Source organism: Gasterosteus aculeatus, chromosome 2 (assembly GCF_964276395.1).
Source record: "Gasterosteus aculeatus chromosome 2, fGasAcu3.hap1.1, whole genome shotgun sequence".
NCBI classification, from domain to species: domain Eukaryota; kingdom Metazoa; phylum Chordata; class Actinopteri; order Perciformes; family Gasterosteidae; genus Gasterosteus; species Gasterosteus aculeatus.
The window spans coordinates 24,157,154-24,184,307 of NC_135689.1; the positions used below are offsets into that span (position 1 = coordinate 24,157,154).

Genomic DNA, 27,154 nt, shown 5'->3' on the forward strand with positions numbered 1-27,154 from the left:
GATGTTCTTACCCAAAGATATATGGAACAAACTGTCGGACAGGATTCACTGAATTTCACCGATTTATTCCGTCAAACAGAATCAAACACTTATTACAAACCACCAAGTACAACCCAACGTGATTACGGCTTTTTCCTCAGTAGTTCCCACTAAAGTCAAACCCTGAAAAGGCTGAGCAGAGCCTTCCAACACATTGCTTGAGCCTAATTCAAATTTGATACAATATTAATATCATATATAAGAACCCACCCACCTTGTATCTAAATGACATCACCGCTGGCAGGTCGATTACAACCAAAGATTTAATAAAGCACTTTTCCAGCATTTAATGGATGAAGAGCCTGTGGGGTTCAGTGTGCGTTACTTCAGCAGGATCTGAACCTCTAATTCACACCACAAAGACCTCTAGCAGACACCCGTTGCCTTCACGCTACCTGCTTTGATTAAAGCAAACTACATCTTTAAAATAAAAGGACAGAACGCAACGCACAGGGAGCCGGAGGGAGAAAGTATTCTTCTAGTCGTGGTAAAGTTGGCGTCCCCGTTTCTCTCCACAGCCAGAGAATAATCTGTGACTGACAAACATGACGCTACTTGCATGTTCTGCTTCGGAGGATCATGGAGAAATAAACACCACCAGGACTTCACGTCTCCCCACTAAGATACCGAAGGACCCGTTTTCAAGTGAGGACCTTTAGTCCTCTAAATCACTGCCTTTTTAAAGACACCTCAAGGCTTCCAGATTGACCGGAGGGTTATGATTTCATATCATATATCACATAAGAGGTTGGAATAAAAGCTGTTTAGATCTCTCTTTCAGGTTTTAGGACTTATTCCAGGTCAAATCTCACAGCCACGGAGCAGTTGGCTCCTGTGAAAACACAGGACACTAGTTTGAAGCACTGAAGCGTTGCTCGCCTTCCCCTGCTGGAATGCGACAGGTGCTGAGATGAAGTTCCCGTTAAACAGACTCCCAGCAGCACCGCGCCGTGGTAACAGAGAGCCAACAGCAGAGCGGCCCCGGCGTCTCCACAGGACGTCCAGGCGCTGCTGCTCGTCCCTGCTGAGGACAGAGGCTCCGGTACTCGGCCTCTAGTTGCATTGTGGGAATTGAAGGCCCCGGAGGGAAGGTGTGGATTTATTCAATGTCTCTCCTGCTGATTTTGAAGCTTTGGTTTGTAAAGCGTTTACGTTGAGTTAGAGGAGAACCAGTTTGATCGTCTTCAACTAAGACAAACGTCACTTTTTTCATTGATTTGAAAAAAAAAATCTAAACAAAATACTAAACCCGAGTTTAGAATGAATCAAACATCTTTTGTTGCTTGGACGAATCCAAACGTTCAAGCCGCCAAATGTCCCAAATCTAACCAGTGATTGGGAGCAAGTGGGTTACAGGTACGTTTGGTCACAACAGATGGGCGAGTGTTCTTCTGATAGCAGGAGCTCACTCAATAGCTCCCATTGATTACGTGCACTGCAGCACTCACACAGCGTTCGCGGCGTCACAGCAGCCATCCTCACTTTTATGGGCGACCTGGTGAAGTCAGAGGGGAGCGTTAGAGCAGAAGAGATGAACAGACATGCAGGGGTCAGAGAGCATTAGTGAAGAGCCAAAGCCATCCCAGAGATTTATTCCTCATTTAATCGAGTGATTCAATAAAAAACATCATGAAAACGCAGGAGAACAGGAAGAGTAGAGAAAGTCAACGCGAGGGGGAGCTGGAACAGACCGATTGGTCACCAGGTCAGTAGTAAAGAGTAATAGAACGCTCAATAACTCAAATGCATTTAATATAATTCAGTTGAATTCTTTAACAGGACCGTGCCTGTATTACGGCTCACGTTCATGTGTGGATATATATCTAGATCTATAGATATACATCAGCACGCTCTCCCAGGCATGCCGTAGGATTTGAGGTTTTAAGTTTCTGAATTGTGTTTTGTCCAAAACAAGTCAATGGCTTCTGTTCAAACTAAACTTGTTTGAGTTGTGTCGCCTTAAAGAACGGTTTTAGAATTTGTGTCTGGGACTTTAGATGTACTATAGATACATAAACACTGCTACTCAGTACTCAAGTCAGAACCAAGTGAATGCCTTAAAGATAAAACATGACCTCCTGATTTTTAACAAAAACGATCACTTGTGCTTTTTCTTTTGTTGCATTGCGATCAACAAGTGCTTGGTGTTCCACGACGAGCCGGCGACGCTACTCTGCTCGTGATCGCACTGCAGCCGAGACCACGCTGCTCTGCTCAGTCCCGTGGGTGCATTGTGGGGAGTCCCCCTCTGCGTCAGGCCACCACGCCAACCCGCTGCAAACATGGACACGTGAGAGAGGAAGCAGGTCCACCCGGGAAAAGGGAAGAACCGAGAAACAGACCAACAGAGCGTCGGCGGAGAGGAAACTTTGCAGAGTACAAAACAGGAGCAGATTGGATCAGTCTTTGTTCCCAGTTATGTTCTACTACGGTTGTTTATACCTTGCTCCTGAAGAGGGGCTTGGCGCCGGGGCCACAGTACTCGTTGTAGATGAGCTTGAAGAGGAACAGGTGGAAGAGCGTTATGAGCGACGCCACGCTGAACCAGAAGAGGAAGGGCAGCCCCGGGTACCGGTTGGCCATGTGCTCCTCGTGGGCCAGGATGGACTTGAGGTGCAGGGTGTGGCGGAGATCCTGCAGGTGGCGCAAGTCTATGGAGATGTACAGGAGCGGCGTGATGGGCTGCGTCACCATCACGGGGAAGGTGTGACCTTTGAACTCCGACGTCAGCTCCACGGGCTCGTTGAGGCAGCCGGCCTCGCAGGCGTACAGCTTCACCGGTTTCTCCTGCGGCTTCACGGACACGTGCAGAAAAGGCTTCCCCTCCCCGTCCAGCAGCACCGCCAGGTTAATGAGGTCCTGGTTGTAGTGGATCCCCCGCAGGGCGTAGCTGTTGTGCAGCACGTCCGGGTCAGCCTGGAACTGAAGGTGGTTTTCGGTGAACTGAAGGCCGCCGAAGCTGAGCACCATGCCCTGCATGGCGCCGTGGGCTCCGGCCGCCACCAGCACCTTGCAGCCCCTCTTCTGCAGGGTCAGAGTCCACAGCGTGACCAGCTGCAGGATCTGAGCGGCGCTGCTCACCCGCTCGGGCCACAGGTTCTCCGCGTGCATGGTGGCGTGGCCGCTGAAGCAGTGGTCTGCGTACTTGAGGCTGGACTCGAGGCGGACGCGGTCCTCGCCGCTCAGCCTCCGGTCCAGCAGGGGAGCCATGGAGGAGGACAGGATGTAGTAGAGGGTGGTGTTCACCGTGCGGCTGGACGGCGTGTGGGAGTCTGTGATTTTCCTCATCTCAACACCTAAATGAAAAGAAAGTAAAATAGCTTCACTAAAACCCGCCTGCATCCAAGAACCGGAGGCGTTTCCAGAGCGTTACACCGACACTTTGCCACCTTTCTACTTCATTCAATTCCCTCCATTACGTTCAGTTTGCGCGCTCACGTGGTGAAAATGAAGTAGAATAGAATACAACTGGGTCGGAGGTTCTTTTATGAAAGAAAAGAATACATTCATGTCCCACTGAGCGACCGGTGTTTGTCCTTCAATCAGAGGATCACAGTTCAACCCATGAGCGGACGCACCGGCCAGGGGCCACGGCCCCTGGAGCTGCCAGCCACTGATGGACCGCCGTCTCTGTATGTGGGAACGTTGTACTTTTTAATGCGCTTCAATGTTTTTTTTAGATCAGTTCTGTTGCTCTTCTGTAATCCAACAACGTGCTTGTGCTTAAATCATTCAGGCCACGTGTGCAAAGATTTGTATTTTATTCAGCCGGTTTTATTCTGCCAATTAATTCATTAAATATGTTTTGAAGTAAAAGTCTTGAAAGGTGTTTTAGTCAATATTTTATTTCTGAAAATGTGTATATAAATATAAAATATGATCTTTTGTTATGACATTTGACCTTCAAAAGCACACATTAGTGCCTTGGTATGTTTAGGCCAATGTCTTTCTAAGGGCCCATATTTATTATAATTAATATATAATAATTAAAAAGTGTGTGTGTGTGTGTGTGTGTTTTCCTCCTCAGACTGCAGGTAGACGCTTGTTGGATCTCAGCTGTGATTCTAGTGACTGGAGTAAAACCCGCATCCTCCTTTAGAAGCCACTACAACCCGAGCGTCCCTCACCTGACGTGAAGAGGTCCATCCAGGCCTGCTGGTGATCTCCAACCAGCTCATCCACGTTTGCCCTCAGCAGCTCCCCCAGCTCCTTCTTGGCTCCATCTCTGAGGGTGCTGAAGGTCTCCTCCAGCTTGGAGGGCTCGATGGGCTCCGAGGTCCACACCACCGACAGGATGTTGTCTTTGTGCTCTAGTTTAGCTGGAACCTGGATCCTGCCGTTCACCTTCTTGGAGGCCACCACCACCAGCACCAGGCGGCCATTGTCCACCAGCACCCTGCCAGAGGAGAGCACGATCTCCCTGTCCTCCAGTTTCTCCACGCTGGTGGAGAACTTGCTTCCAAAGGAGGGGCTGTCGTAGGACACGTCCAGGGAGGCGGCGTGGTCCGACGGGTTGCTGATGTGGATCCTCTGCAGGTAGACGCTGGGTCTGCGGCGGTGCGCGATGAACTCCTCTCTGATGGTGACGCAGTCCCGGGCGGACAGCAGCGCGCAGCGCACCGACAGCACGGAGCCCTTCCGGAACCACAGCATGGCGGCCTGGGCCTCGGCCCGCTTCCCCTCCAGGTGGACGCCAACTCTCGGCGAGTACTCGGTCTGGTGGACCGGAGCCGAGCCGGGCTGCGACGACGACGCGACCCACAGCTTGTTGGAGTCGACGTCGATGAGAATGTGGCCGTTCCCCGATACGAACGGCGTGTCTAGCGGTTCCTGGGCTGTGCTGTAGACGCCCTCCCCTCGGTCCACGAGAGACTTCCACCTGTGGACCTCCGCCAGGAGACACTGTCCCGCCGCTCCACCGGGCAGCACCGAGCCGCCGAAGAACCGCCACCGCCGCTCCGCTCCCAGGTACCAGTAGAAGATGAGGAAGAGCAGCAGCCCTACGAGGAGCCTCCTCGCCCAGCTGCTGGACAACAAGCCCGGGAGCCCCTTCAGTCTCTGCTGGAGCCACATCGCCGTCACCGGCCGGAGGCCGCCGGCCAGCGCCGAGAAACGTGCCGTCTGTCGGGGCGCGTTGGTCACATCGGGCGTATGTCCGCTTCTACTCAAAACATGCTGCGAACGGGCTTCCTTAGCTGGCGGCTAGGCTAGCTTAGCTGGCGGCTAGGTTAGCTTAGCTAGCGGCTAGGCTAGGTTAGCTCGCGGCTAGGCTAGCTTAGCTAGCGGCTAGGCTAGCTTAGCTCGCGGCTAGGTTAGCTCGCGGCTAGGTTAGCTTAGCTGGCGGCTAGCTTGGCTGCCTACTGGAGGCGCGCGGCTGCTTCTCGCGTGGTGTTGGCGGTCATGTCCTCCAGCAGGCTCCTTCAGGCTGTCGTATCTCGAGTCGTTTCCTTCTCTGTTCGCCTCCAGGGTGAAAACATCAGTAAATAACTCAGTAAATAACTCAGTAAATAACTCGCCGCCACAAGTGAGTCTTGTGTTTGTCTCAACTGCCGCAAAGCAAAACTGCACATCAGCGACCGGAAATGTCGTAGAACTCTGCTACCTGCGTATATTGTAACGTCGTAATGTAATTTAAATGTGTATGGTACATCAATGTATGTTGTAATACTTTCACTTTAATAATTGAATCAAAACAACACCATTAATGTATCTTCAATTGATTTAGACCAGTTAGTTAATACTTATAGTAATAAGAATAGTTATATTGTAGTTTTCATCACACCGAATCTTCCTCAGAAACAAATGCAAACGTGTTCATTTTAAACTTTAATTGCGTGTATTGTTAAAACGTCAATGCCAAATCACATGAAAGTAAAAAACTAAATACTGTGAATAAATACATGAATATATACTCTGTTAGAATGTGTATTGTGATTAAAGTGAACAGTAGCGAAAGAGCTCTGTATCCTTACATCTGTTTAATAAATGTAATGGAGAGATTTGGATCATTATTATTTCTCACAGGGAGGTTCAAAAGATTCAAATCCACCAGCATAATTAAAAAAGACAAAATAAACACCAATTGTTTGTACTGTAATTAGATGTATAGTGTAGAGTTACTGGAGGAAGTAAAAGCTACGTGCAAGTGGTCATGTTCTCACAGGAGATGGGCCGTCTTTCTCCTACTGGGGCTGTCCCGTTAGGGGGGGACAGAGAGAGAATGGGGGCGAGAGAGGGGGAGAGAGAGAGAGAAAGGGGGAGGGAGAGAGAGAGAGGGGCAGAGAAAAAGTTTGAGACAGGACTTTCTGCGGACGTGCACAGTTCGGCTTTGCACCGATTATCTTGCGGGCGATTCCACTGGAATCAGTGAAATGAGACTGTCAGCGGGGGTCCTCCTGTGCGCGCTCCTGTCCCTGGCAGGCGGGGACGAGCAGCGACTCCCCGAAGGTAAGTGCGGCTCCGCCCGCGCCCACGAGCGGCGGCACGGCGCCAGTCTCCGTCATGTCCACGCTGGTCTCCGTCATGTCCACGCTGGTCTCCGTCATGTCCACGCTGGTCTCCGTCATGTCCACGCTAGTGTCCCGTCACGTCCACGCTGGTCCCCGGTCTGTAGCAGGCAGTGAGACCTGTTAGCTAAGCGGAGACGTGTCTTCGTGTGGTGACACGTGGTGCATTAAACTTTATTTAATTTATTAAAGACATTAACTAAATTATTTTCCGCTTTAAAAGCGCGCCGTGTCTTCGCCCGGGAGCCGCGAGGGGGACGCGCGCGTCGCTGACGTGGACGGGGCGAGCAGCGCACCGTGCACGCGCAGCTCGTGACGTCACAGCTTTACCCGCCCGCGCGCGCGCGTGTGTGTATACGGTGTATATAACTTTACGAGGCTCCCATCAACCCTCAGGGACAGAGAACGGGACAAAGTTGCCGCAGTTTGCAGTCTGCGGACTTTTCCTTAGCTTGAAAAGTATGTGAGTGAAGTAGGTGAGGAAGGAGGAGACGGACCTGCAGTAAAGCACATGTTTACTGTTAAAAACTGGAGGACTAAATGAACGACGAGCCTCGTCCTTCCCTCCTTCAAATGCACATCTTTTATAAACTAATGTCCTGCAGATGCGGAAAAGGTGGCGACTGCGTGCGTGGTTCATATAGTCACATGCATGGTCGGACTGTCCATAACTGATACAAGTCTGATATATGAAGAAAGAGAAATGACAAAGTGTATTGATATACCATATGAGAACGTGTGTGTAAATCGCTAATAAGATAATCTGTGACAAATGGGTTATTATTACTTTGACAAAACATATAAAATACAACATGTAAAATATTACAACCCATGTACAACAATTAAATAATACATTAGAAATACTTTCAGTCATTTTTTCAGCATTTTTGGGGCTGAAACTAAATATCCTCCTCAAAGTACAAATATGGAATCAATGAAAATTTAATATTTCTCCAATAAATAAGGAAATAACTTTTGTTATTGACTCACCTGGGCCCCAGGGGCCTTGTGGGGTCCAAGGAATAACAGTCAGTTCAAAGAATTCATTTTCTCCATTTATGTCTTTGTTAGACGACGGGAAGAGAGAGCCATGTAACTGAGACATCAGCTGGAAGGTCTCATCATCAGATACCTTCAGCAGATCTGTTTTGTTCATTTTATTTTGTAGCCCAAATGACAAATTAGCCACAGAGGGCTTCACAGTCTGCACCGAAACCCTCACAGAAACCCTTCCATGGGGCAATAAGGAACCTGGGTGAGAACGTCAGAGGAGGATCCCTCACATTCTTCTGCTTGTGGTGTCTTCCAGAGGAACTCGTGGTTGTGACTGTTGCAACCAGAGAGACGGACGGCTTCAAGCGCTTCTTTCGCTCAGCTAAACATTTCAACTACACTGTGAAGGTAGGAACCCGCGTGGCATCTGTTCTCTACACGGGAACCGCCATCGCTTTCAACGAATGTCAGTCACAGAAATAAGGCTCTGACTTTTGCGTTGGTCGGTGAGTATTCTCATTACTGGAGTCCTATATTCAACGTATGCTTGTACGTATGCCGTAAGGTCCTTGGCGAAGGGGAGAAATGGAAGTCTGGCGACCACACGTCATCTCCAGGAGGAGGTCAGAAAGTGCGCCTCCTTAAAGCCGCTGTGGAGGACATGAAGGACGAGAAGCAGATCCTCCTTTTCGTTGAAAGGTAGCGTCTCCACCACCGGCCCACTTCAATGCACTGTAACCCGCTGCCACTGGTTCACTCTGGAATTAAGGTTCCCATCATGAAATGTCACTCACTGCCAGTTTGCTCCTGGCTGAAACACGTGGACACTGAGCACCTCGCTGTCCACAGAAGCCATGAAAGACAACCCTCCGTTGTGGCTTCGCTCCGTGCTGATCGCTCTCTCTCCCCCCGCCGCACACAGCTACGATGTGGTGTTCGCTTCAGGCCCCAGCGAGCTACTCAAGAAGTTCCAGCAGGCCAGACACAAGGTGGTGTTCTCCTCTGAGAGCCTGATCTGGCCCGACAGACACCTGGAGGACAAGCACCCCCACGTTGCCGAGGGCAACCGGTTCCTAGGCTCAGGAGGTAAGGCCCCGTAGCTGCGACCCTGGGTCAGGGGGTCCGCTCCACCAGGAGGTGCTTACTCAATGGTGTCCAGCCGCTCTTCTTTTGCCCAGTTCCACTGATTGACTTGACGTGTTTCGCCCACGTGCTCTTGGATATGCTACAAAAAAGTCAATCACGGTATCACGGTACGCAACGCGCCTAACTAGATGTATTAGCGACGTGTTTTCATGGGGCTTTCCAGTCGTATAGTGATTATATACCGTATGTAGTGAGTACACGGGTGGCTCCGCTGGGATGGTAGTGGGCACGTTCACTGCTCTGTTAGACAAAACCCTGCTTCCTTACAAGGTGACACCTTTATTATTTACAAGCTGGACGCGTGATTTGGGGGCAAATGTGTGATTTTGGGCTTCACAAAGTAGATTGAATTGTAAACGACGGTTTATATACATGGAGAAATATTACAGCTGCTCACTTCCTGTTTGTTTCCACAGGTTTTATTGGCCACCTTCCCAACATCAAAGAAATGCTCGCTGACTGGACAGGAGAGGACACGGACAGTGACCAGCTGTTCTTCACCAACATTTACATTGATCCAGTTAAACGGGTGAGTTTGTTTTATTATCTGTATTATATTTCCCCTGGTTAATGGGACTCAGCACATGGACAGCCAGTGGATCAGAGCCTTTTCCTCTGTCGGCCTGTTTGTCATCACTTTTTCACCTCTATTTCATTTGTGAAAACAATGCGTGTTAATGTTTCAGAAATCCATAAATATCACTCTGGACAGCAGATGCAGATTGTTCCAGAACCTTCACGGAGCCCTCGGTGAGTCCCTTGAACGTGGCCTGTTAGTCCGGGAAGCGGCTTCATGGAGGTCGATGAAGACATCCTCTCGCCCGTATTTTCCCGCTCCACGCTGTGTCATCCGCTGAGGATGCAAATGTAAAATAACACCCACCCTTTTCTTCAGTGCTGAAGGGGAAAAGCTTCATCCCATCTAATGTAGGAAAGGACCCGAACTCTCTCTGGATTTATTCTTTTATTGATTTGTTCTCAATCTCATGAAAGTTGACCGGAACATCTTAGTTGACTTAAAATGTCTCATTCAGCGCTCGACGTTCTACTTCTCTTCACCTATCTGCTGTAATAAAGTATGACAACAGGCAACGTGCCCGAGGTTTCAGACGGTACTCCACCGACCGACGGATGATGTCAACATGTAATGCCAACCAGAAGAGATGGTTCCACTCACCGTGTGCTCATCGCTTCAGCTCTCAGCAGGAACTCAGGAGAACTCTGCATCCACAAAGCACACAGTCACCGTCCGATCGCTCGGCGGTGTCGACTACACAGGATTGTCACATGGAGGCTGGAAAATGGGTGTTTGTTGACGTAGCAGGTCGGGACCTTTGCTTTTAGTGCATGTGAGCTGCAGCGAGATTTAACCGGCTGTAACTCCTTCGGAACAGCTGTTGAACACCTGGCAACATCTCTTTTCTCTGTATTTCATGGACCAAAAGGTGGAACATCGAGTGAATCCCAATAGTATCCCAGAATCATCAAGATATGCTTAAAACTCTTCAAGTGGCACTAAAATATGCTGCAATCTCTTACGCTCCTATTTCATTGCAAACAGCGGTTCATCTGGAGAAGGTAGCGCGCGGCTTCCACCGCTGAGGGCGTAACGCAGAAGAGGAAAGGGCTGCACGTTTAGACACGAGCTCCGCTCACAGCAGTCTGCAGCATTTGTTGAGGCAGAGGAAGGAATTTGTTGGTTCGGTGAGAAACGGATGAGAGCCTGAGGGCCGTCTGCCCCCAGTAAGCCTTCTTCCTCTATCAAGATCACCGTACTGAACAGACACATCCACGGCGCACTAGCTAACCTTTGAATGAGAAAAGGTTTCCAAATCTTTGATATATTGGTAATTACTTACTCACCACAATTAAAGTTTACACTATGGTACATGTTACGCTAATTAGCCTTTGAGAGAAAACACTAATTTAATATATTTACTGTTTCATTTTGATCTTTTTTGTCCTTTTTTAGTTTGCATTGCACTCGACAAAAAGCTGACGAGAATCGATTTTGAATTATTACAAAAAATAAGCTCTGTGGCAAAGACACATTTATGATGATGATGACTCACAAGGTTTTGTTCAGCAAGGTAATCATTGCATATGAAGATATCATTTCCATTCGTATAAGTGTGATGTTGTAGAATCTGACTCTGAAGTACAGTCAGGTTCTATTAATCTAAGGATGCAGTGACATGTAATACAAATAGATTTTCCACTTATCTACTGAGCAAATTATATCTTTAAAAAATAGATTTGAAAGCAGTCTGCTGTCTGTCTTACACTGCTTAGAATAGACGTTATGTTCAACATATTTTTTAATGAACGAAGACTATGAACAAAGGTTTTGTGTGCGTTTAATCTCTTCTTCCTTTGTGTGTGTGTGTTTCCAGACGACGTGGTGCTGAAGTTTGAGGATGGGCGGGTACGAGCCAGAAATGTGCTGTATGATACGCTGCCTGTCGTCATCCACGGGAACGGACCTACCAAGGTACGGACCAATCACAGCCCTCTGGCCGGTCACATGACTCGTGTGTCATGATCCAAGCCCGAGAGCACATTATCAACACGTTGATGCAGAAAGGATTAGCTGAATCCAACACGCGTCCGGTTGTGGAGGACAAGCTTCAGAGAAGAGACAACTCAGTAACACAACTCACAACTCATTGTACATCCTGAAATCCAAAATGAGCCTCAGAGGGCTTTACAGTCTGTACTCATGCAACATTCCCTGTGCTGGAACCGGCTCAAGAAAAGCTCCCCAAAATGAAAACCCTTCCATGGGGAGAGAAAAAAAGAAAGAAGGCTTAGTGAGAACGTCAGAGGAGGATGCGTCTCCTGATGGACAGACTACAATGGATGTCATGTGTACAGAATGAACAATGTAAAAGACGTATAATACATTCAATTCCTATAACAAAAATGATTCAAATATTGAGAGTAGTAAGCAGGTGTACGGCAGGACCACTGTAGGAACAACCACCATCAGAAAGAAGCACCATCTACAGAAACCTGTGGGGAGGGAGAGCACAAATACCATAGGATGTTAAGGATGATGTTAAAATGACAGTAATGTGTGTCCTCCTGCAGTCTAGGCCTCTAGCAGCTTAACTAAGGGCTGGTCCAGGCTGACCTGAGCCAGCCCTTACTATACGCACTATCAAAGAGAAAAGGCTTACCGAATCTGCCCCCCGGACTGAAAGTGGAACCTGGTTCCACAAAAGAGGAGCTTGATAACTGAAGGCTCTGGCCCCCAGCCTACTTTTTAAAACCATAGGAACAACAAGTAACCAGCATCTATGGAGCGCAGCTGCCTTGTAGGGCAATACGGTGTTACAAGCTCTTTAAGATACGACGGTGCCTCACCAGCAAGTGCCTTGTAAGTACCTTAAAATCTATTCTTGATTTTTGACGGTGCTGCTGGATACCAGAACAATTCCATCCATAAAAAGTGTATCATGTGACCTAAGGCGCTCTGGGCCTATCACGATAACTTTTTTGCTTTTTATCAAGTTTTGGTGTCTCCAAGACATTGTTGAAGTCTAACTAGCTGGTCGGTCTCTTCTGGTTTCATCGACAGATACAGTTGAGTATCCTCTGCATAACAATGAAAGTTTATGCGGTGTTTTCTGATAAGATCACCCAAAGGAAGCATATAGAGGGTAAATAAAATCGGTCCAAGTACAGAACCTTGTGGGACTCCGTGACCAACATTGGTGGTCTTTGAGGATTCACCGTTTACAAGCACAAACTGGGATCGATCCGATAAGTAGGATTTAAACCAGCTGAGTGCAGTTCCTTTGATACCAATTAAATGTTCTAGTCTCTGCAACAGGATACAATGGTCTATGGTGTCAAGCACAGCACCGGTCAAAGTTAGTTAGAAAACTGTCCATGGTGTGAATCACACATGTACACCCGCCCAGCCACAAAGAGGGTCAGAGCCCTGCAATACAAATGAAAATAATTTGTGTGCGGTAAGTTGTAGTACTGTATATCAGGAACAGGGAAGACATGAATTTGTTTTCCAGCTCCAGATCAACTACCTGGGTAACTACATCCCCAACATGTGGACGTTTGAGACCGGATGCACAGCGTGTCACGAGGATCTGCGCCCCCTCACGGCGCTTAAGGTCAGTTCCCAGGCCTCTGATGATCACATCACCTCTTTGTGCAAGATTTACCTCAACTCTATCTCCTCTATATCGCTCCTGGAACTATGAGGCATGTGTGTTTTTCTCCTACAGGAGAGCGAGTACCCCCTGGTGCTCATTGCCATCTTCATCCAGCAGCCCACTCCTTTTGTGGAAGTGTTCTTTGAACGCCTACTGAGGCTCCAGTATCCCAAGAACAGATTGAAACTCTTCATCTACAACCAGGTAACAGCATCCTTCTGTTACTGTGTTAGAAGTCATAAACGCACGGTCACGTGCACTAAATGGATTTGGCCCCCGTTTGTAGGGGGGGCAGTAAATCATTTACTTTGTTAGTGAATCAGTTGGTGAGATAGTCGTTTTCAGAGGCGTCGGCTGCGTGCGGACAGTGGGGGGGGGGGTAGCCCCCCTGGTGAAACACCGAGCTAAGATATCCAAAGCCTTAAAAGAAACAGAATGAAACTACTGCAGGAATAAGACCTCCATTATGATACATGAATCACTAAAGATTCAGAAGCTTGTCACCAAATTAGAACCATCTTTGGAAGGCAAACCGAGTTGCTTCATGTAGAGAAAAGGCTACTGGTTGTACAGACATGTACCACACATGCATACCTGCTTTCTCTGTAGTAACTGTTTGTTCCTCCTCTCCCTGCAGGAAGCCCATCACGAGGGTCAGCTGAGCTCCTTTGTGAAGGACCATGGAAGCTTGTATCAGGATGTCAAGCTGGTCGGCCCTGAAGAGGAGATGGATCAAGCCGCATCCCGCAACCTGGGCTTGTGAGTCCCAAGTGACCAGTGGTCGGCTGTGTGCTCGAATGTTTAATTTATTCCAGGTCATGGCATAAAAAGTGACCACGTCCAAGAATCAGAAGGCCTGTTAAAACACGCAAGGAGCTGTAGGTGTGTTCCTCTGATGTGCACAAACCCCCCAGTGAAGCAGCTGGAGGATTGAAGGTCATCACAGCGTTTCTTTACGCTCCCTCTAGTCTGCGTTTAACACCACCCATGAGTTTGGAAGCCATCACAGAGATGTGGGAAGACGTCATCTCTTCTGCTCTTGTCTTTTCACCTCATGCTCCACAGATGAGTGTCTGCACAGCGCTCCCCTCTGCACCCTCACATACCATCTTTCCTCTCTTTCAGTGACGTGTGCCGGAAGGACGAGGACTGTGACTATTTGTTCGTCTTGGACATAGAAGTGGTTCTAGAGAACGAAGAAACACTTCAAATCCTCATTGAACAAAACCTGTAGGTATATTTAACAGTGTTGAATTATTAACATGAATGTAGCGGCGTTGGCTTATTCTGTCACACTCATTCATCAGCACTTTACTAAGACGTTTAGTAACCTTCTTCTAATGGTCCATCAGTCCCATCGTGGCGCCCATGATCACTCGCGTTGGACGACTGTGGAGCAACTTCTGGGGAGCCCTCAGCGCAGAAGGCTACTACGCCCGGTCTGAGGACTACGTGGACATAGTTCAAGGGCGCAGAGTGTGAGTCCAGCACGCCATCACAGGGATCACGTCAGCGAAGGACTTCCAGTACTCACGTTCCGGGTGCTGCTGGTGTGTGTGTGTGTGTGTGCTTTGTAGCGGTGTGTGGAGCGTCCCGTACCTGTCCAGTGTGTACCTGGTGAAGGCCGGCCTCCTTCGCTCAGAGCTCTCCACCTACGAGCTGTTCACCTCAAGCCTCTTAGACCCCGACATGGCCTACTGCCACAACGTCCGCGGCCAGGTCAGTCCGCACACGTGTCGATGAGCAAACACTTTGCTCATCGACTTGCTCTTAGACGGAATGAAGAAGCTGCTGTTGAAATACTCTAATCTTTCTTTCAGGGAGTCTTCATGTATGTCACCAACATGCACACGTTTGGCCGCATCCTGTCTACACAAAACTATCAGACGAGCCATCTTCATAACGACCTGTGGCAGATCTTTGAAAATCCAGTGGTGAGCCGAGGTGGTAGTCATGGTGACGGGTCTTTGTGCGATGCAGGACTCTTGTGCTGTTGCTTGGTTATTGAAAATGAATGTATGAAAATGAGAATCTTGTCATCATGTGAATCATATGGATGTGTCTCCACCCGTCCCCATGTCCTCCTGCTGTGTGCTCTCAAGCAGTGATGAGCATTGGAGGACATGTAGTAGCGTGTAGTAGTAGGGTGTAGTAGTAGTAGCGTGTAGTAGCAGCGTGTAGTGGCAGCGTGTAGTAGTAGCGTGTAGTAGCATGTAGTAGCAGTGTGTAGTAGTAGCAGTGTGTAGTAGTAGTGTGTAGCAGCGTGTAGTAGCAGCGTGTAGTAGTAGTGTGTAGCAGCGTGTAGTAGCAGTGTGTAGCAGTAGCGTGTAGTAGCAGCGTGTAGTAGCATGTAGTAGCAGCATGTAGTAGTAGCGCGAAGGAGCGTGTAGTAGCAGCGTGTAGTAGCAGCGTGTAGTAGTAGTAGCATGTAGTAGTAGCAGCGTGTAGTAGCAGCGTGTAGTAGTAGCGTGTAGTAGCAGCGTGTAGTAGTAGCATGTAGTAGCAGCGTGTAGTAGTAGTGTGTAGTAGTAGCGTGTAGCAGCGTGTAGTAGCAGCGTGTAGTAGCAGCGTGTAGTAGTAGTGTGTAGTAGTAGCGTGTAGCAGCGTGTAGTAGCAGCGTGTAGTAGTAGCGTGTAGCAGCGTGTAGTAGTAGTGTGTAGTAGTAGCGTGTAGCAGCGTGTAGTAGCAGCGTGTAGTAGCAGCGTGTAGTAGTAGTGTGTAGCAGCGTGTAGTAGTAGCGTGTAATAGTACCGTGTAGTAGCAGTGTGTAGTAGCAGCGTGTAGTAGCAGCGTGTAGTAGCGTGTAGTAACATGCTGAACACCAGCATGTGGCAGCGTGTGTAACCATGTGTGTCGGCTGCAGGACTGGCAGGAGCGCTACATTCATGAGAACTACACCCGCATCATGAGAGACCAGCTGATTGAAACTGTGAGTGTACATGTGACCATGAGCTGGTCCCCACATGTCTTCTGTCATATATATATCTATACATATATATATAGCTATATATATATATATATATTCTCTGATAAGATCCCAGTACAGACAGTTCTTTAAAAAAGGGTTGGACATGGATGTGATTTATTAATGTGTGACCTGCCCTCCTGTCCTTCGTCTCCCAGCCTTGTCCTGATGTCTACTGGTTCCCAATTCTGTCTGATGTTGGTTGTAACCACATCGTTGAAGAAATGGAACATTTTGGGAAGTGGTCCGGAGGAGCCACTACGGTATGTTATTCTCTAACTGTCTTTATTTGTAAAGATGGTTTATCTTCAGTATAACAATAAAAACACATCATTGGATGGTTATTTGTGTAATGAATCGGCCATCTGCTGTAAAAGGAATACCTGAAGAGTCGCTGACATTTTTCTAAACGTGTTTATTTCTGGGTTTGTCAGGACAACAGAATCCAAGGAGGCTACGAGAACGTCCCCACCATCGACATCCACATGAATCAGATCAACTTTGAAAAGGAATGGCAGAAGTTCTTACTGGAGTATATAGCGCCTATAACGGAGAAAATGTACCCCGGCTACTTCACCAAGGTAAGACGTGACCCTCCAGCCCACCTGCACCGTCTCAAGGGGTCCTGCTGGGCCTGCAGCCCCGTTCTGTAGACACGTGTGTTTGAGAGTAGATCAGTGGATCGGAGGTGAATAAGAGAGAAGAAAGTCAAATATCATCAGACATTGTTTCTACCAGAGACATGGTGGTGCTGAATAGCAGCTTTCATCGGTGATCCTGTGCTGCTGTCTCACATGTCTTCTCTCATCAGTGCTCCACTCCCTTGAACTTTGTGGTGAGGTACAAACCCGACGAGCAGCCGCTGCTCGTCCCTCACCACGACGCCTCCACATTCACTATTAACGTAGCTCTCAACAGCAAAGACCTTGACTACCAGGTAAATGGGGAGGAGCTACGGGACGTGACGGTGTGGCCGATCTCCACCTCTCTCTGCTTCTCCTCTCCATGTCTGGAAGTGAATGCTGGACCGGGAACCGAGCTGATGCTTGCTGTGTTTAGCAGGGCGGCGAGGTGCCCCCCCCCCCCCCCCCCCCCCGTGGCCAGATGCCAGCGCTTGCATGACTCCTCTCTGTCTGTCTGTGTGTTTGCAGGCTCTGTTTGACTTGGCCTTTGTAGTTAGATATAAGCCAGACGAGCAGCCGTCTCTGAGACCACATCACGACGCCTCCACTTTCACTTTAAACATTGCCCTCAATCAGGTGGGCCCCGATTACCAGGTGAGTGGGTTTAGTTTCATGTGTTCATCGTGCTCCTACATGCTGGAAGGGTCGGATCCATCATCCTCACATCAGACGCTAATAAAAGCAATCATGCAATATATATTTTCCCTACAACAAAGCAGTTGCAGGATACGACATATTCAACAGTAACCGATTGTGAATATGAATCCTGAATAAGCCTCAGTTAATAATCATTTTGTCACTGAGCGTGAGGCTGGGACAGCTACAGCCCATGGTCCACGGGGTGGTGGGGGGGGTGGGCTTGCTTGGTCACTGAATATGCAATAACATCATCATCGTTTCCAACACGAACATCTTCCTCGCTGATGTTTCAAACTTTGCATCGGTGTCATTTCTGTGTTTGTCGTCTCTGCATGACGCTGCAGCTCGGAGCCCTGTTGTTATTTCTGCATCCGTGTTGTTTCCGCCTTAGTCCCCGGTGTTCTGCGTCGTGCTGCAGCTTGTGTTAGGATATGATATATTCAGCTGTAACTTAACCTCAGCAGTGATTTATGGTCCGATGCCGTAAGAAAACCAGACCAAGTCCATATTCTCTCACGGTGAAACGTTTGGTGACCTGTCGCTGTGCTGCGCCTGCAGGGAGGCGGATGCCGGTTCCTCCGCTACAACTGCTCGGTTCAGGCGCCGCGTAAAGGCTGGACCCTCCTGCACCCGGGCCGCCTCACGCACTACCACGAGGGCCTGCCCACCACCGGCGGCGTGCGCTACATCGCCGTGTCCTTTGTGGACCCCTGAACCCCCCACAGGCGGCTGGTCCAGACCAACCAGGCGGCTCCTTCAGCTCGTTGGCTTGTCTTGTGCCCCACGTTCGCTTTCCGTTAGAGCAACGACGCGCTGCCTCCTCCTGTAGTAAACATCTGTGTGCGCTGGTCCACAATCCAGCTGTGCACGTGTTGTATTACCAGCTGTTGAGCTGGACTCCTCTCAGGAAATCACCAGGAGTTCAGCTGCGTCGTACTTTTTCTTACTTTCTTTTCTTAGTCAGACACTCCGAAGCCCGAAACGCCGCCTTTATTTATTTTGTGTATTTTATTGGACATTTATTCCACGTCATGTTACAAACTACTGTGATTAAAGTATATTCATCAACGTGTGTCTTTGTGTGAAATTCACTCCACGTGTGGGAGACCATGATAGTGACTGGATGCTTTTCAGAGTAAAGGACCAGAACAGGAGAACCGGTCAGCCGTCGGTGGCACGACTTTATCGTGGGGTCAAAAATATCAACCATAAAATGTTTGGCCTCCAACTGGATTTAGTTGCCTCGGGCCGCAGTATCAGGTTCTCTCTCGTAAACACAGGGAAATAAGCCAAACAAGCAATGTGAGCATTTAGAAAGTTTATTTTGACATTAACCCCAAATGACAATCAGGAAATATCAAACCAAGAAATGAAACACTGGCTTTACAAAATCCACATACAGAAGACGCACATTTAAGGTGTCACTTCGACCTTTAACTTCACAATAACCTGAAGAATGTCTTCAGAGGCAAAATGCTTTAAATACTGAAGTGTGACTCAACATGAATGATTGACACGCCGTGTTCTACTGACGGAGCCCTGATCGGTCTGGTAGGGGTCCAGCTCTGACTGGGGCGGCCCGGACTGCTTCATCCTGAACCTCGACCGTGAAATGTTCCGTGTCCGTCGATATCAGCAGTCGCAAAAACATTGACTGAGCAAACTGCACAGTGCTGCTCGGTCCGTCTCCCTTTGTGAAGACGTCAATGGCTGACGTTAAAGAGGCTTTTCTACATCATCTCCACACACACACACGGTATGCATCAGGGTCAGCAGTAGTTGGAGTTCATGACCGTTACACACAAGATGCACGGAGGAGCGATCTTATGAAAAGTGAACTCTCCCTTCAGCTGCTCAGCCGCCTCCATCCTGGATACAGCTAAACGTAATGTACTCCTCACATTTCATGGACTTTGTCCATTATTTACTGTATTATTTGAATAGTAGTGAATGCACATGTAAAAGGTGGATTTCTTTATACGTGGCACAAGACCCCATTTAATATAAAACACAATTTTACACAACATAGTATGGGCTTCCAACAGGGGTCCTGGGCCCCTCTGCCAGAGACAAACATTATATCCCACCGGCTGTAAATGGGGTTTTAAATAAAACCTGTTGAGTTCTTCCTAGTAACAGTCACATAACCAAAGTCTTCTTCACGTAAACGGCGTCAGGATGTCTGTATTTCAGTTTCATTACACATGGATGTAAAGTCAGAGCTTCATTTTATGACTTTTATTTAAAACAAGAGTTAGATGATAAAAAGGAGACTAACGGTAAATGGCTTGTTAGGATAGAAAAGGGGAGATTATATACAGCACAAGGAAACAATCTATAGCTCAACGTGGAACAGAAGAACTGAGCTTCAGTCTCTTCAATGTGCAACTTCACATCCAGAGTTCTACGGACCCACAATGCAAAGTCTGTAAAAGTTCTGAGACGAAGACACGCATGCGTTTAAATACATCGATGTCGGCTGGATCACAGGCGGAAGCGGTCGGAGAAGTTGGGCGAGTGTGGGACTGTGAGCGGAACCTCACTCTTCTTCACGGCCACGGGCTTGTAGTGTCTGATGGGCTGAGCGGAGTGGACCTGGGGGACGGAAACAGCAGCGAGGGGGGGTTACCACGTTAGAATCAATCACCGGCACCGAGGACCAAACGAACCCGTCGCTAGTGACCTGCTCCTGCCGCATCCTGGTGATCTCCTCCTTCTCCTTCTGCTCCTGCTCTCGTCTCTGCTCCTCCTCCATGCGCATCCTCAGAGCCTCCTTCTCAGCGGCCTGCTGCTCAAACTCCTGCCGCTCCAAAGCCCGCCGCTCCGTCGACAGCTCAAAGGCCTCCACCGCTGTGGAAGAGACGAGCCCTTAGCGCCGCGGGTGGAGGGGAAGCGGCGGCAGAGCGCTGCGCCCACGGATCACTCACCCAGTGTGCCGCGCGCCTCCTTCTTGGGCTGGAAGGGCTCTTTATGGGTGACGGTGTTGGGCCTGGCCTTGAATACTACGGCTTCCTCTTTCCCCTGCAGGAACACAGCAGCCGGGGATCAGGGTCAGCGCGGCGCTGGTCGCTGCCTTTAGCAAGCGGCCGGTACGTGTGACGGTCCTACCAGCTGCTCCAGGCGAGTGCTCCTCACGGCTCCCCGCTCGTCCACCAGCAGCCTGAAGGGCTCCGGCTTCGTGGGCTCCAGCTTCTTCTTCTCGGGGAGGAGCACAGCGTCAAAGTCCGGGAGGGGCTGGGCCTTGAACTGCGGGACCTGGAAGGGGTCAGAAGGGGGTCATTTAGTGGTTCTGTCTCCACTCTGAAGGACAAACGGACGAGGGTTGATGGTCCTCCACCTCTTCATTTCGCATTTCCTGCAGCTTCTTCTCTTTCAGCGCCCTCCGCTCCCGGTCGCGCCCCTCGAAGGAGAAGGGACAGACCTCCACGCTGTGGTTCTCCTGTAGCTGGGGCTGGAAGGGGAGGCCAAAGTGAGGCACCGGGGGGGCCTTGATGGGCGACGGCTGTTTGACCTGAGCGAGGAGTGAAGAAAGCCATTACTTCCGCACCGCGCACGCAGGACACACAACCAGACGAGCACTTACTTCCTCCACCTTCTCCAGGCGAATCCTCTTCTTCAGGGCGAAAGCCGGGGACTCCGGCACGGTGGGCTGCAGAACCTTCTTCTCCGGCAGCCCCTGTCGACAGGGAGGAACCCACGTTGGCACGTTCACGGTGGAGACGGTGGAGCGGCGGAAGCGGGATTCAAACTCACCACCACGCCTTCCAGGATCCTCTTAGGCAGCCGCTGGGCTCTGAAGGTGTGACCCTCCCCCTCCTGAGGCCTCTTGGCAGCCTGTCGCTCGTGGAGCCGTTTGTCGATCTGCAGCTCGAAGCCTTCGGGTACGGTGGGCTCCTTCGCCGCCGGCCTCCTCAGGTGCTCGGCGCTCTGCAGAATCTTCCTGTTCAGCTCCAAGGCACTGAACTTAAACCTTTACCGGAAACAAAGGGCCATAGCTTATTGGGACCAGGGAGAAGGGGGGGGGCGGACAGCTCTCCTGGGGGGCTGAAGTCCGTATCAGTAGTGAACATGGCGGCCATCGCGCTTACTTGTGGAGCTTGTCCAGCTCTTCGGCCTCCAGCTCCTCGCTGCTCTTCACGTTGGTCGGCCGGCTCCTCTGGCGGGTCATCAGGTGGGGCGTGTGAGGCTGCGTGAGCTTCAGCTTGTCCCCCTTCGCCGCCGCTGGACCTAAGGGGCCGCGTGAGCAGGTTAGGCGTGACCTCGCACAGCGCAGCGCACGCCTCGACGAGCCGCTCACCTCTCTCCTGACTCCTTCGGCTGCGCAGGTGGTAGCGGTCTGGGGTTCGCTTCTGGAACTGCGCGATGGCCTGAGCCATGGGCACGTAGGCAGCCGCCTCCTCCGCCTCCCTCTTGTGGCCGGTGGACAGGTTGAAGGGCTTCGGCACGGTGGCGCCGGTCAAAGCCTTTGCCTGGAAAGCGGAAGAGCGGAGACGTTGGTGGAGATTTAGAACGACTTCTAAACGGAGCTGCAGGACACGTCGGGGACGGTGGGGGGTCGTGAGAGGGGAGCGTGTGGGAGGTACTGACGGGGCAGGAGGATTTGCGGAGCTGGCTGATGAAGTCCACCTCCTTGTGGGCGGCGTGGGACGAAGCGCCCGGCTTGGCGCTGGTGTTGAAGTGGAACTCTTTGGGCACAGTCGCCGTCACGGCCGCCTTCTTTGGGGGTGGATCTAAAAGGAGCGATGCAGATTTACGTCCCATCAGATCCTCTGAAAAAAGGTACCAAAGGACAGTTTGCAGCCGGAGAGAAGCACTCACTGCCGGCCAGAGCGGCTTTGTAGCTGGCCTCGTTCTGCCGGCGATGCAGCGCCACTTCCTTCTGGAGGTTCCTGATGCGCTGCAGCTCCTGCTCCTCAGAGCTGGTTGGCCTGGTTGGACACAGTTACCAGTAAGCATACAGCTCACGAGGACATCTAGCACAGCCCCTTCAGGCTGCAGCCGCACAACACAAACTCACTCTGTGTTAGAAGGAGCGGCGGCGGCGGCGGGCCGGGCCTTGGCCGCCGTCCTGGTCTTCTGCTGCGCCTTGCTGCCCAGGACACTACTGGATCGTTGGCCAATAGGAGACCTACAGCAAAACGCAGTAACAGGATAAAGAAACGTGAAGCACAAAAGGAGGCTTGTGAAATGAAACTAGACACTCACTTCCTGTGTTTCTTCAATGGCGGTGGAGCTGCACTGCTGCTCATCTCTTTACGTTTTGAAACCCTAAAACAAAAACACCAAGTGGGTCACTGTTAGACACCCTTCTTATAAACACCAGTCCGACATTACAATTAGTTTTATTTTGTAGGGCCCTACATCCCAAATGTGCCTCAGAGGGCTTTACACTCTGTACAAATACAACATCCTGTGTCACCGTCACAGGAACAACAACCCTATGCAGAGACGCCGCCCTCGGCTGCACGTCCTCTTTATGCTGTGCACGTCCTCTTTATGCTGTGCACGTGCACGCACCCATCCAGGAAGAAGCTACAAAAACGGGCAACTAAGCAACAGAAAAACAATGAATACGAGATACACGAGCAGATGGTCCTGAATACACCGCTAAAAAGAAAAGATAATGACATTTTGTGCAACAAAATATCTAAATTAATTTTGATGAACTGCAAACAGCGAGTGATGGTGTGTTAAAGACCACAAAACAAAGAACCGTACGTTCCAGAACGGACAACATTCACAGAAAATTCAGTTGGAAATTTTCCATGGGAATTACTGGGAATATACAGAAACTTTAAGGTAATTTAACTGTATTTACAGTGTTGCCATAAGCAGACATGCATGCAAACATTTAATTTTAACTTAATCCATTTGTATTCTTTATTTTAAGAAAATGAACGTTGAATTCTGTGTATTCCCTATGACAACCCCCCCCCAAAACGTCCATTTCTAAATGAGTTTCTCCCTGAATCCTTTCAGGTCGACGTCGCGCTGAGAGGTCAAAGGTTTTATCTCAGTGAGCTGCAGCGCGAGTAAAGCACAGCGTGTGCAGCATTCCAGACATCTTTAAAATAGTTTGGATTTACGTCTTCACTACTTTCATTTGCAGCAATGACTTCATGAGAAGTCGGCGAGGAGCAGGATCCCCTCCCACTGGAGGGGATCGTGTGATATTCTGTGGACATAGTTGTGTTCTCTACTACACTTACGTTCATGTTATAGGCTAAAAATCCCCCAAATCCCTGAGCGTAACTTCCCGTGGAAACGTGCCGCCCGTTTGCAACCTCATTTATAGCACACGCTGCAGTACAGAGGAGCCAGAGGAGGACTTCACCTGCGTGGCTTGGCAGGAGGTTGGCCAGCGGCGCTCCTCTTTGGTCGGGCACCAGTCCGAGCAGGACCTCCAGCCCCCCAGGACGTAACAATGTTCGGAGGAGGCGATGTGGACGCGCTAGGACCTGAAACATGAAGGTTACGTCATGAGAAACAGAAGAACAGACTCGACTGGAGGGCCACACTTTTAAATGCCCATTGTTTACACCCGTATTGCTTTGGGTTAACCCAGGCCCGTCAGAGGAGGGTGCGGGTGAACCCAGGCCCGTCAGAGGAGGGTGCGGGTGAACCCAGGCCCGTCAGAGGAGGGTGCGGGTGAACCCAGGCCCGTCAGAGGAGGGTGCGGGTGAACCCAGGCCCGTCAGAGGAGGGTGCGGGTGAACCCAGACCCATTGTGGGTTTGAGCCCTTTAAAGAAATAAAAAGGCACCCAGATGCTAAGGATGTTTTTATTTCAATTCAAATGTCCTTTTAGAGCCCAAAATGACAAATGTGCCTCAGAGGGCTTTACAGTGTGTCAGCCTCCTCGGTCACCCCATCGAGTGAGAACAACACTAAGCGCCATCAGTAATTAGCAACGATGAAATAAAACCAACCCGAGTCCTCTTCGGTCTTGACGTGAGGGGATACGATGGCTCTTGGCAGAGCGGCCACGTGGCTGATCCTCAAGGCCGCTGGCATCGAAGGCGTTACCAGGTGGCCGTCTGCTGCTCCAGCCTGTTGTTCTGCACAGAAGATACAGAAGATACAGTCACGGGGCAAAAAGATGGACTCCAGACGGTCTTTGATGGATCGACTAGATCACGACTCTTCGCTGTCAGTGGATAAAAGCGTCAGCTAGATGACATGTAATGAGTATCGACTACTTCATACTTGTAGTAAAATATGTCCGCTTCACTTGTATTCACCATGAGGACAACAGCCCCGCATTGGTCTTATTGTCCATCTGTCCAGAGGTCGGAGGCCTCAGTGACGTCACAGTGGGCTTACATACAGTTTACCAACACAAAGGCAGTGACAGCAGTACTGTGAGGCTGAAGGAATAACCAGGTTAGATGATTGAATCAGAGACTTACCAAACCACACATCTTCCCCTCCAGCGTCCTCCAGGTCGACGAAGTCGACTACGTGAGACGGGGCATCGAACTCGTAGCGATCACAGGAGCCGCTTTCAGCCATAATCTCAGAATGTGTTACTGGACAACTCACCTAAACAGGAAACCAGTAGACGCGTCAGATTAACCGGCCCTCGCGAGGAGACTGCGCTCGGCTAACGTTAGCTGGGTTTTTCTAGCTAACGTTAGCTTAGAGGACACAGGCTGGAATCACTTTTAGCTGACGTTAGTTTTATGAAACGGTTCCACTTGGCCTGTAAGCATATGCACATGAACGTACTACCGATGCGCCTTTAGGAGTCACATCTTCTCCGCCAGCAGCGCGTCACGATAAAAGTTGGCGTGAAACTAACGAAAGCTACCGTTAAACTCGCTTGTATTAGCATGTATCAAACTCCTGAAAGCTATTTCGAATTCCAATATTAGTAGTACTGCTAGAGTGGCGTGTCTGTTTGAATACACAAACTTGGACCTTGAGCACAGTTAAAACAATAAGACAATGAGTATTTATTCAAAAAGTCTTACCGAAACCGTCCGTTCTTAGAGCAACACAACTAGAACTGCAGCGAGCCGTTAGCGCGTAAATCGCTTTCTATTTGAACCAGCCAATGGTTAACAGCATGATCCCCAGCGCGCTGCCCATTGGCTGATACGAGTCATCATCACCCCAGCGCGCTGCCCATTGGCTGATACGAGTCATCATCACCCCAGCGCGCTGCCCATTGGCTGATACGAGTCATCATCACCCCAGCGCGCTGCTCATTGGCTGATACGTGTCAACTTCCTCTGCCCTGACCACGTGATCCCCACAAATACACAAATACATAAAATAATTAACATTAGTCGCACTGTGAATGTGTGGATGATGGAGTAAAACAACAACGCAACAAAGAGCGGGAACTGCGACGTGAATCTCTACTGCAGAACAACACAAGACTCAAGGATTATTATTTTTATCGTAAAGAGCCACTTCCGTGTCCAAAGGGGAAATAATGTGTTGCTTCTGTATCCAAAAGGACACATGGACACATTAACAGTGATTATGTTTACAGTAACTTACTTACTACCAGTTAGTTACTGTGGATTTACAGTACCTGTCCTACAGTGTATGGTTTTGTCTCTATTCAATTTAAATGTAAAATGACTGTGTCGGCACATTCAAATATTTACTGTATTTTTGGTTGCAGTAATAGTGTTGTGACTGTAATATAAAGGACAGTAATATTGTATTAGTGTCACTTTGTTCACATTCATGTTTATACTGTAAAATAAAACAATTTAAATGTTGTATTTGTAATGCACATGTTAATGGAATGTAGGTAATTTACATATTACTATTACATATTTTTATGTAAACATAAATGTTGCTGTATTTCAGAATTTACTAAGCTTCGACAATAACTGCGGGTAGACAGCAAACTATATATTTCAACAATGAATTCTTATAATTGTGGAACGTAGCATGGATAACATATTTTACGTAATGGAGAAGCATACTCATAGGGTGTGTTTGCATTGGACTGTGTACACCAAGAAGTTCTTCTTCTTTTGAAAACCCAATAACGATTCTCTTCTAAGATGCATAACTGACAAGCAACTATAATCCATAAACATTTAAAATATTAGCAGTTGTAAAAGGATGGGTCTTAATATCCAACAACATGAATATTGCAATATTTGAAACAGTGGTGATAAAATAATGAACAGTGGGCTTTTTCTTCTGCAAATTTGTAAATTCTGCAAAAAGACACTGTAAATACATTATACACATTCTTACACAAAATATTTAATAACATTTTAAATACACCCAAACAAATGTACACCAGTGACTTCTAGTACAACTCAGAGAGAGTTCTGGGAGAGGATGTGGACACGGGGAAGGAGTACAAGTTCCTGGCTGTTGCATTCTGTGAGATAACCTTTGATCTGGTCTCCAGTTAACTTCTCGCTCTGGTTTCCTGCTAGATTCAGTCGTCACCTGGGATCTATGATCCACTTTTACTTAGCTAGTTGTTCTCCGCGCATTTGTATTAGTTCCTTTTATAAGTCTCTTAAGCCACTGTTTGTCCCCTTGTATCTTCCTCGATGTTGATTCAGGCTTGTTCCTGTCTTTTGTAGGTCTTTAGATTCTGGTAAACTTTAGCTTTTTGTACTTAGTTACTTTTTTCTGATTTCTGCGTTTGGGTCTTTAGAGTTCTGACCATCACACAACCTGGCCCATTTATTTGAACATAATCAATGGAATTAAAATTAGCTTTGAGGTGGGATGAGAGACGAGATGAATAAAAGTCATGTTAAAAACGTGACTATTTTGAATATTTATAATTACATTTATATCATAATTTTGATATTTATTAAGTCTTATGCCATTCCCAGCCATATGTACTTCTTTCAGATGTATGTTTATTTATTTATACATTTATTTAATACTCATTTAAAGCCTGTGATTTTCTACATTAAATCCTTGTTACTGTGATTGTTTTACAGTAAATTACGGCTTGTTACTGTAATTTTCTACAGCAAATTGACAGTTCAATGTATTTTTAATACTGTGTTTTTAT

The 27,154-nt window shown here is 48.7% G+C and overlaps 3 protein-coding genes and 1 long non-coding RNA gene across 7 annotated transcripts; 2 read left to right on the forward strand and 2 right to left on the reverse strand.

Moving 5' to 3' along the window:
* Positions 1 to 49: 49 nt before the first annotated feature.
* Positions 50 to 5,354, reverse strand: kiaa2013 (KIAA2013 ortholog). Of its 2 annotated transcripts, none has more exons than XM_040193148.2 (3): positions 4,167 to 5,354; positions 2,482 to 3,335; positions 50 to 1,534 (listed from the first exon to the last, which is right to left on the reverse strand). In XM_040193148.2, exons 1-3 carry the CDS (start codon positions 5,110 to 5,112, stop codon positions 1,484 to 1,486), a joined length of 1,851 nt encoding a protein of 616 aa, XP_040049082.2. In that variant the 5' UTR covers positions 5,113 to 5,354; the 3' UTR covers positions 50 to 1,483. The 2 variants fall into 2 exon arrangements, with proteins under 2 accessions (XP_040049082.2, XP_040049083.2); XM_040193149.2 differs by having other exon boundaries at positions 50 to 2,313.
* LOC144386650 (uncharacterized) lies at positions 4,170 to 6,038 on the forward strand. The gene is made up of 2 exons (XR_013452367.1): positions 4,170 to 5,292; positions 5,351 to 6,038. It is a non-coding gene; the product is annotated as an uncharacterized LOC144386650 (long non-coding RNA).
* A 160-nt stretch (positions 6,039 to 6,198) lies between these two features.
* Positions 6,199 to 18,214, forward strand: plod1a (procollagen-lysine, 2-oxoglutarate 5-dioxygenase 1a). 2 transcript variants are annotated; one of them, XM_040193139.2, is made up of 19 exons: positions 6,199 to 6,486; positions 7,855 to 7,946; positions 8,104 to 8,237; positions 8,461 to 8,624; positions 9,101 to 9,213; positions 9,371 to 9,434; positions 11,078 to 11,175; positions 12,716 to 12,817; positions 12,932 to 13,063; positions 13,497 to 13,618; positions 13,985 to 14,089; positions 14,212 to 14,337; positions 14,437 to 14,578; positions 14,680 to 14,793; positions 15,723 to 15,788; positions 15,983 to 16,087; positions 16,259 to 16,405; positions 16,636 to 16,761; positions 17,705 to 18,214. In XM_040193139.2, the coding sequence occupies exons 1-19, from the start codon at positions 6,411 to 6,413 to the stop codon at positions 17,858 to 17,860; spliced, it is 2,184 nt and encodes a 727-aa protein (XP_040049073.2). In that variant the 5' UTR covers positions 6,199 to 6,410; the 3' UTR covers positions 17,861 to 18,214. The 2 variants fall into 2 exon arrangements, with proteins under 2 accessions (XP_040049073.2, XP_040049072.2); XM_040193138.2 differs by lacking the exon at positions 16,636 to 16,761 and adding an exon at positions 16,976 to 17,101 and having other exon boundaries at positions 6,245 to 6,486.
* A 1,155-nt stretch (positions 18,215 to 19,369) lies between these two features.
* tpx2 (TPX2 microtubule nucleation factor) lies at positions 19,370 to 25,337 on the reverse strand. 2 transcript variants are annotated; one of them, XM_040193140.2, is made up of 17 exons: positions 25,119 to 25,337; positions 24,555 to 24,687; positions 24,075 to 24,203; positions 23,481 to 23,604; positions 22,352 to 22,414; positions 22,164 to 22,274; positions 21,965 to 22,074; positions 21,734 to 21,876; positions 21,444 to 21,615; positions 21,235 to 21,373; positions 20,900 to 21,116; positions 20,730 to 20,822; positions 20,484 to 20,657; positions 20,255 to 20,401; positions 20,074 to 20,167; positions 19,830 to 19,996; positions 19,370 to 19,741 (listed from the first exon to the last, which is right to left on the reverse strand). In XM_040193140.2, the coding sequence occupies exons 2-17, from the start codon at positions 24,655 to 24,657 to the stop codon at positions 19,631 to 19,633; spliced, it is 2,097 nt and encodes a 698-aa protein (XP_040049074.2). In that variant the 5' UTR covers positions 24,658 to 24,687; positions 25,119 to 25,337; the 3' UTR covers positions 19,370 to 19,630. The 2 variants fall into 2 exon arrangements, with proteins under 2 accessions (XP_040049074.2, XP_077943764.1); XM_078087638.1 differs by having other exon boundaries at positions 23,481 to 23,886; positions 25,119 to 25,175.
* Positions 25,338 to 27,154: the final 1,817 nt, after the last annotated feature.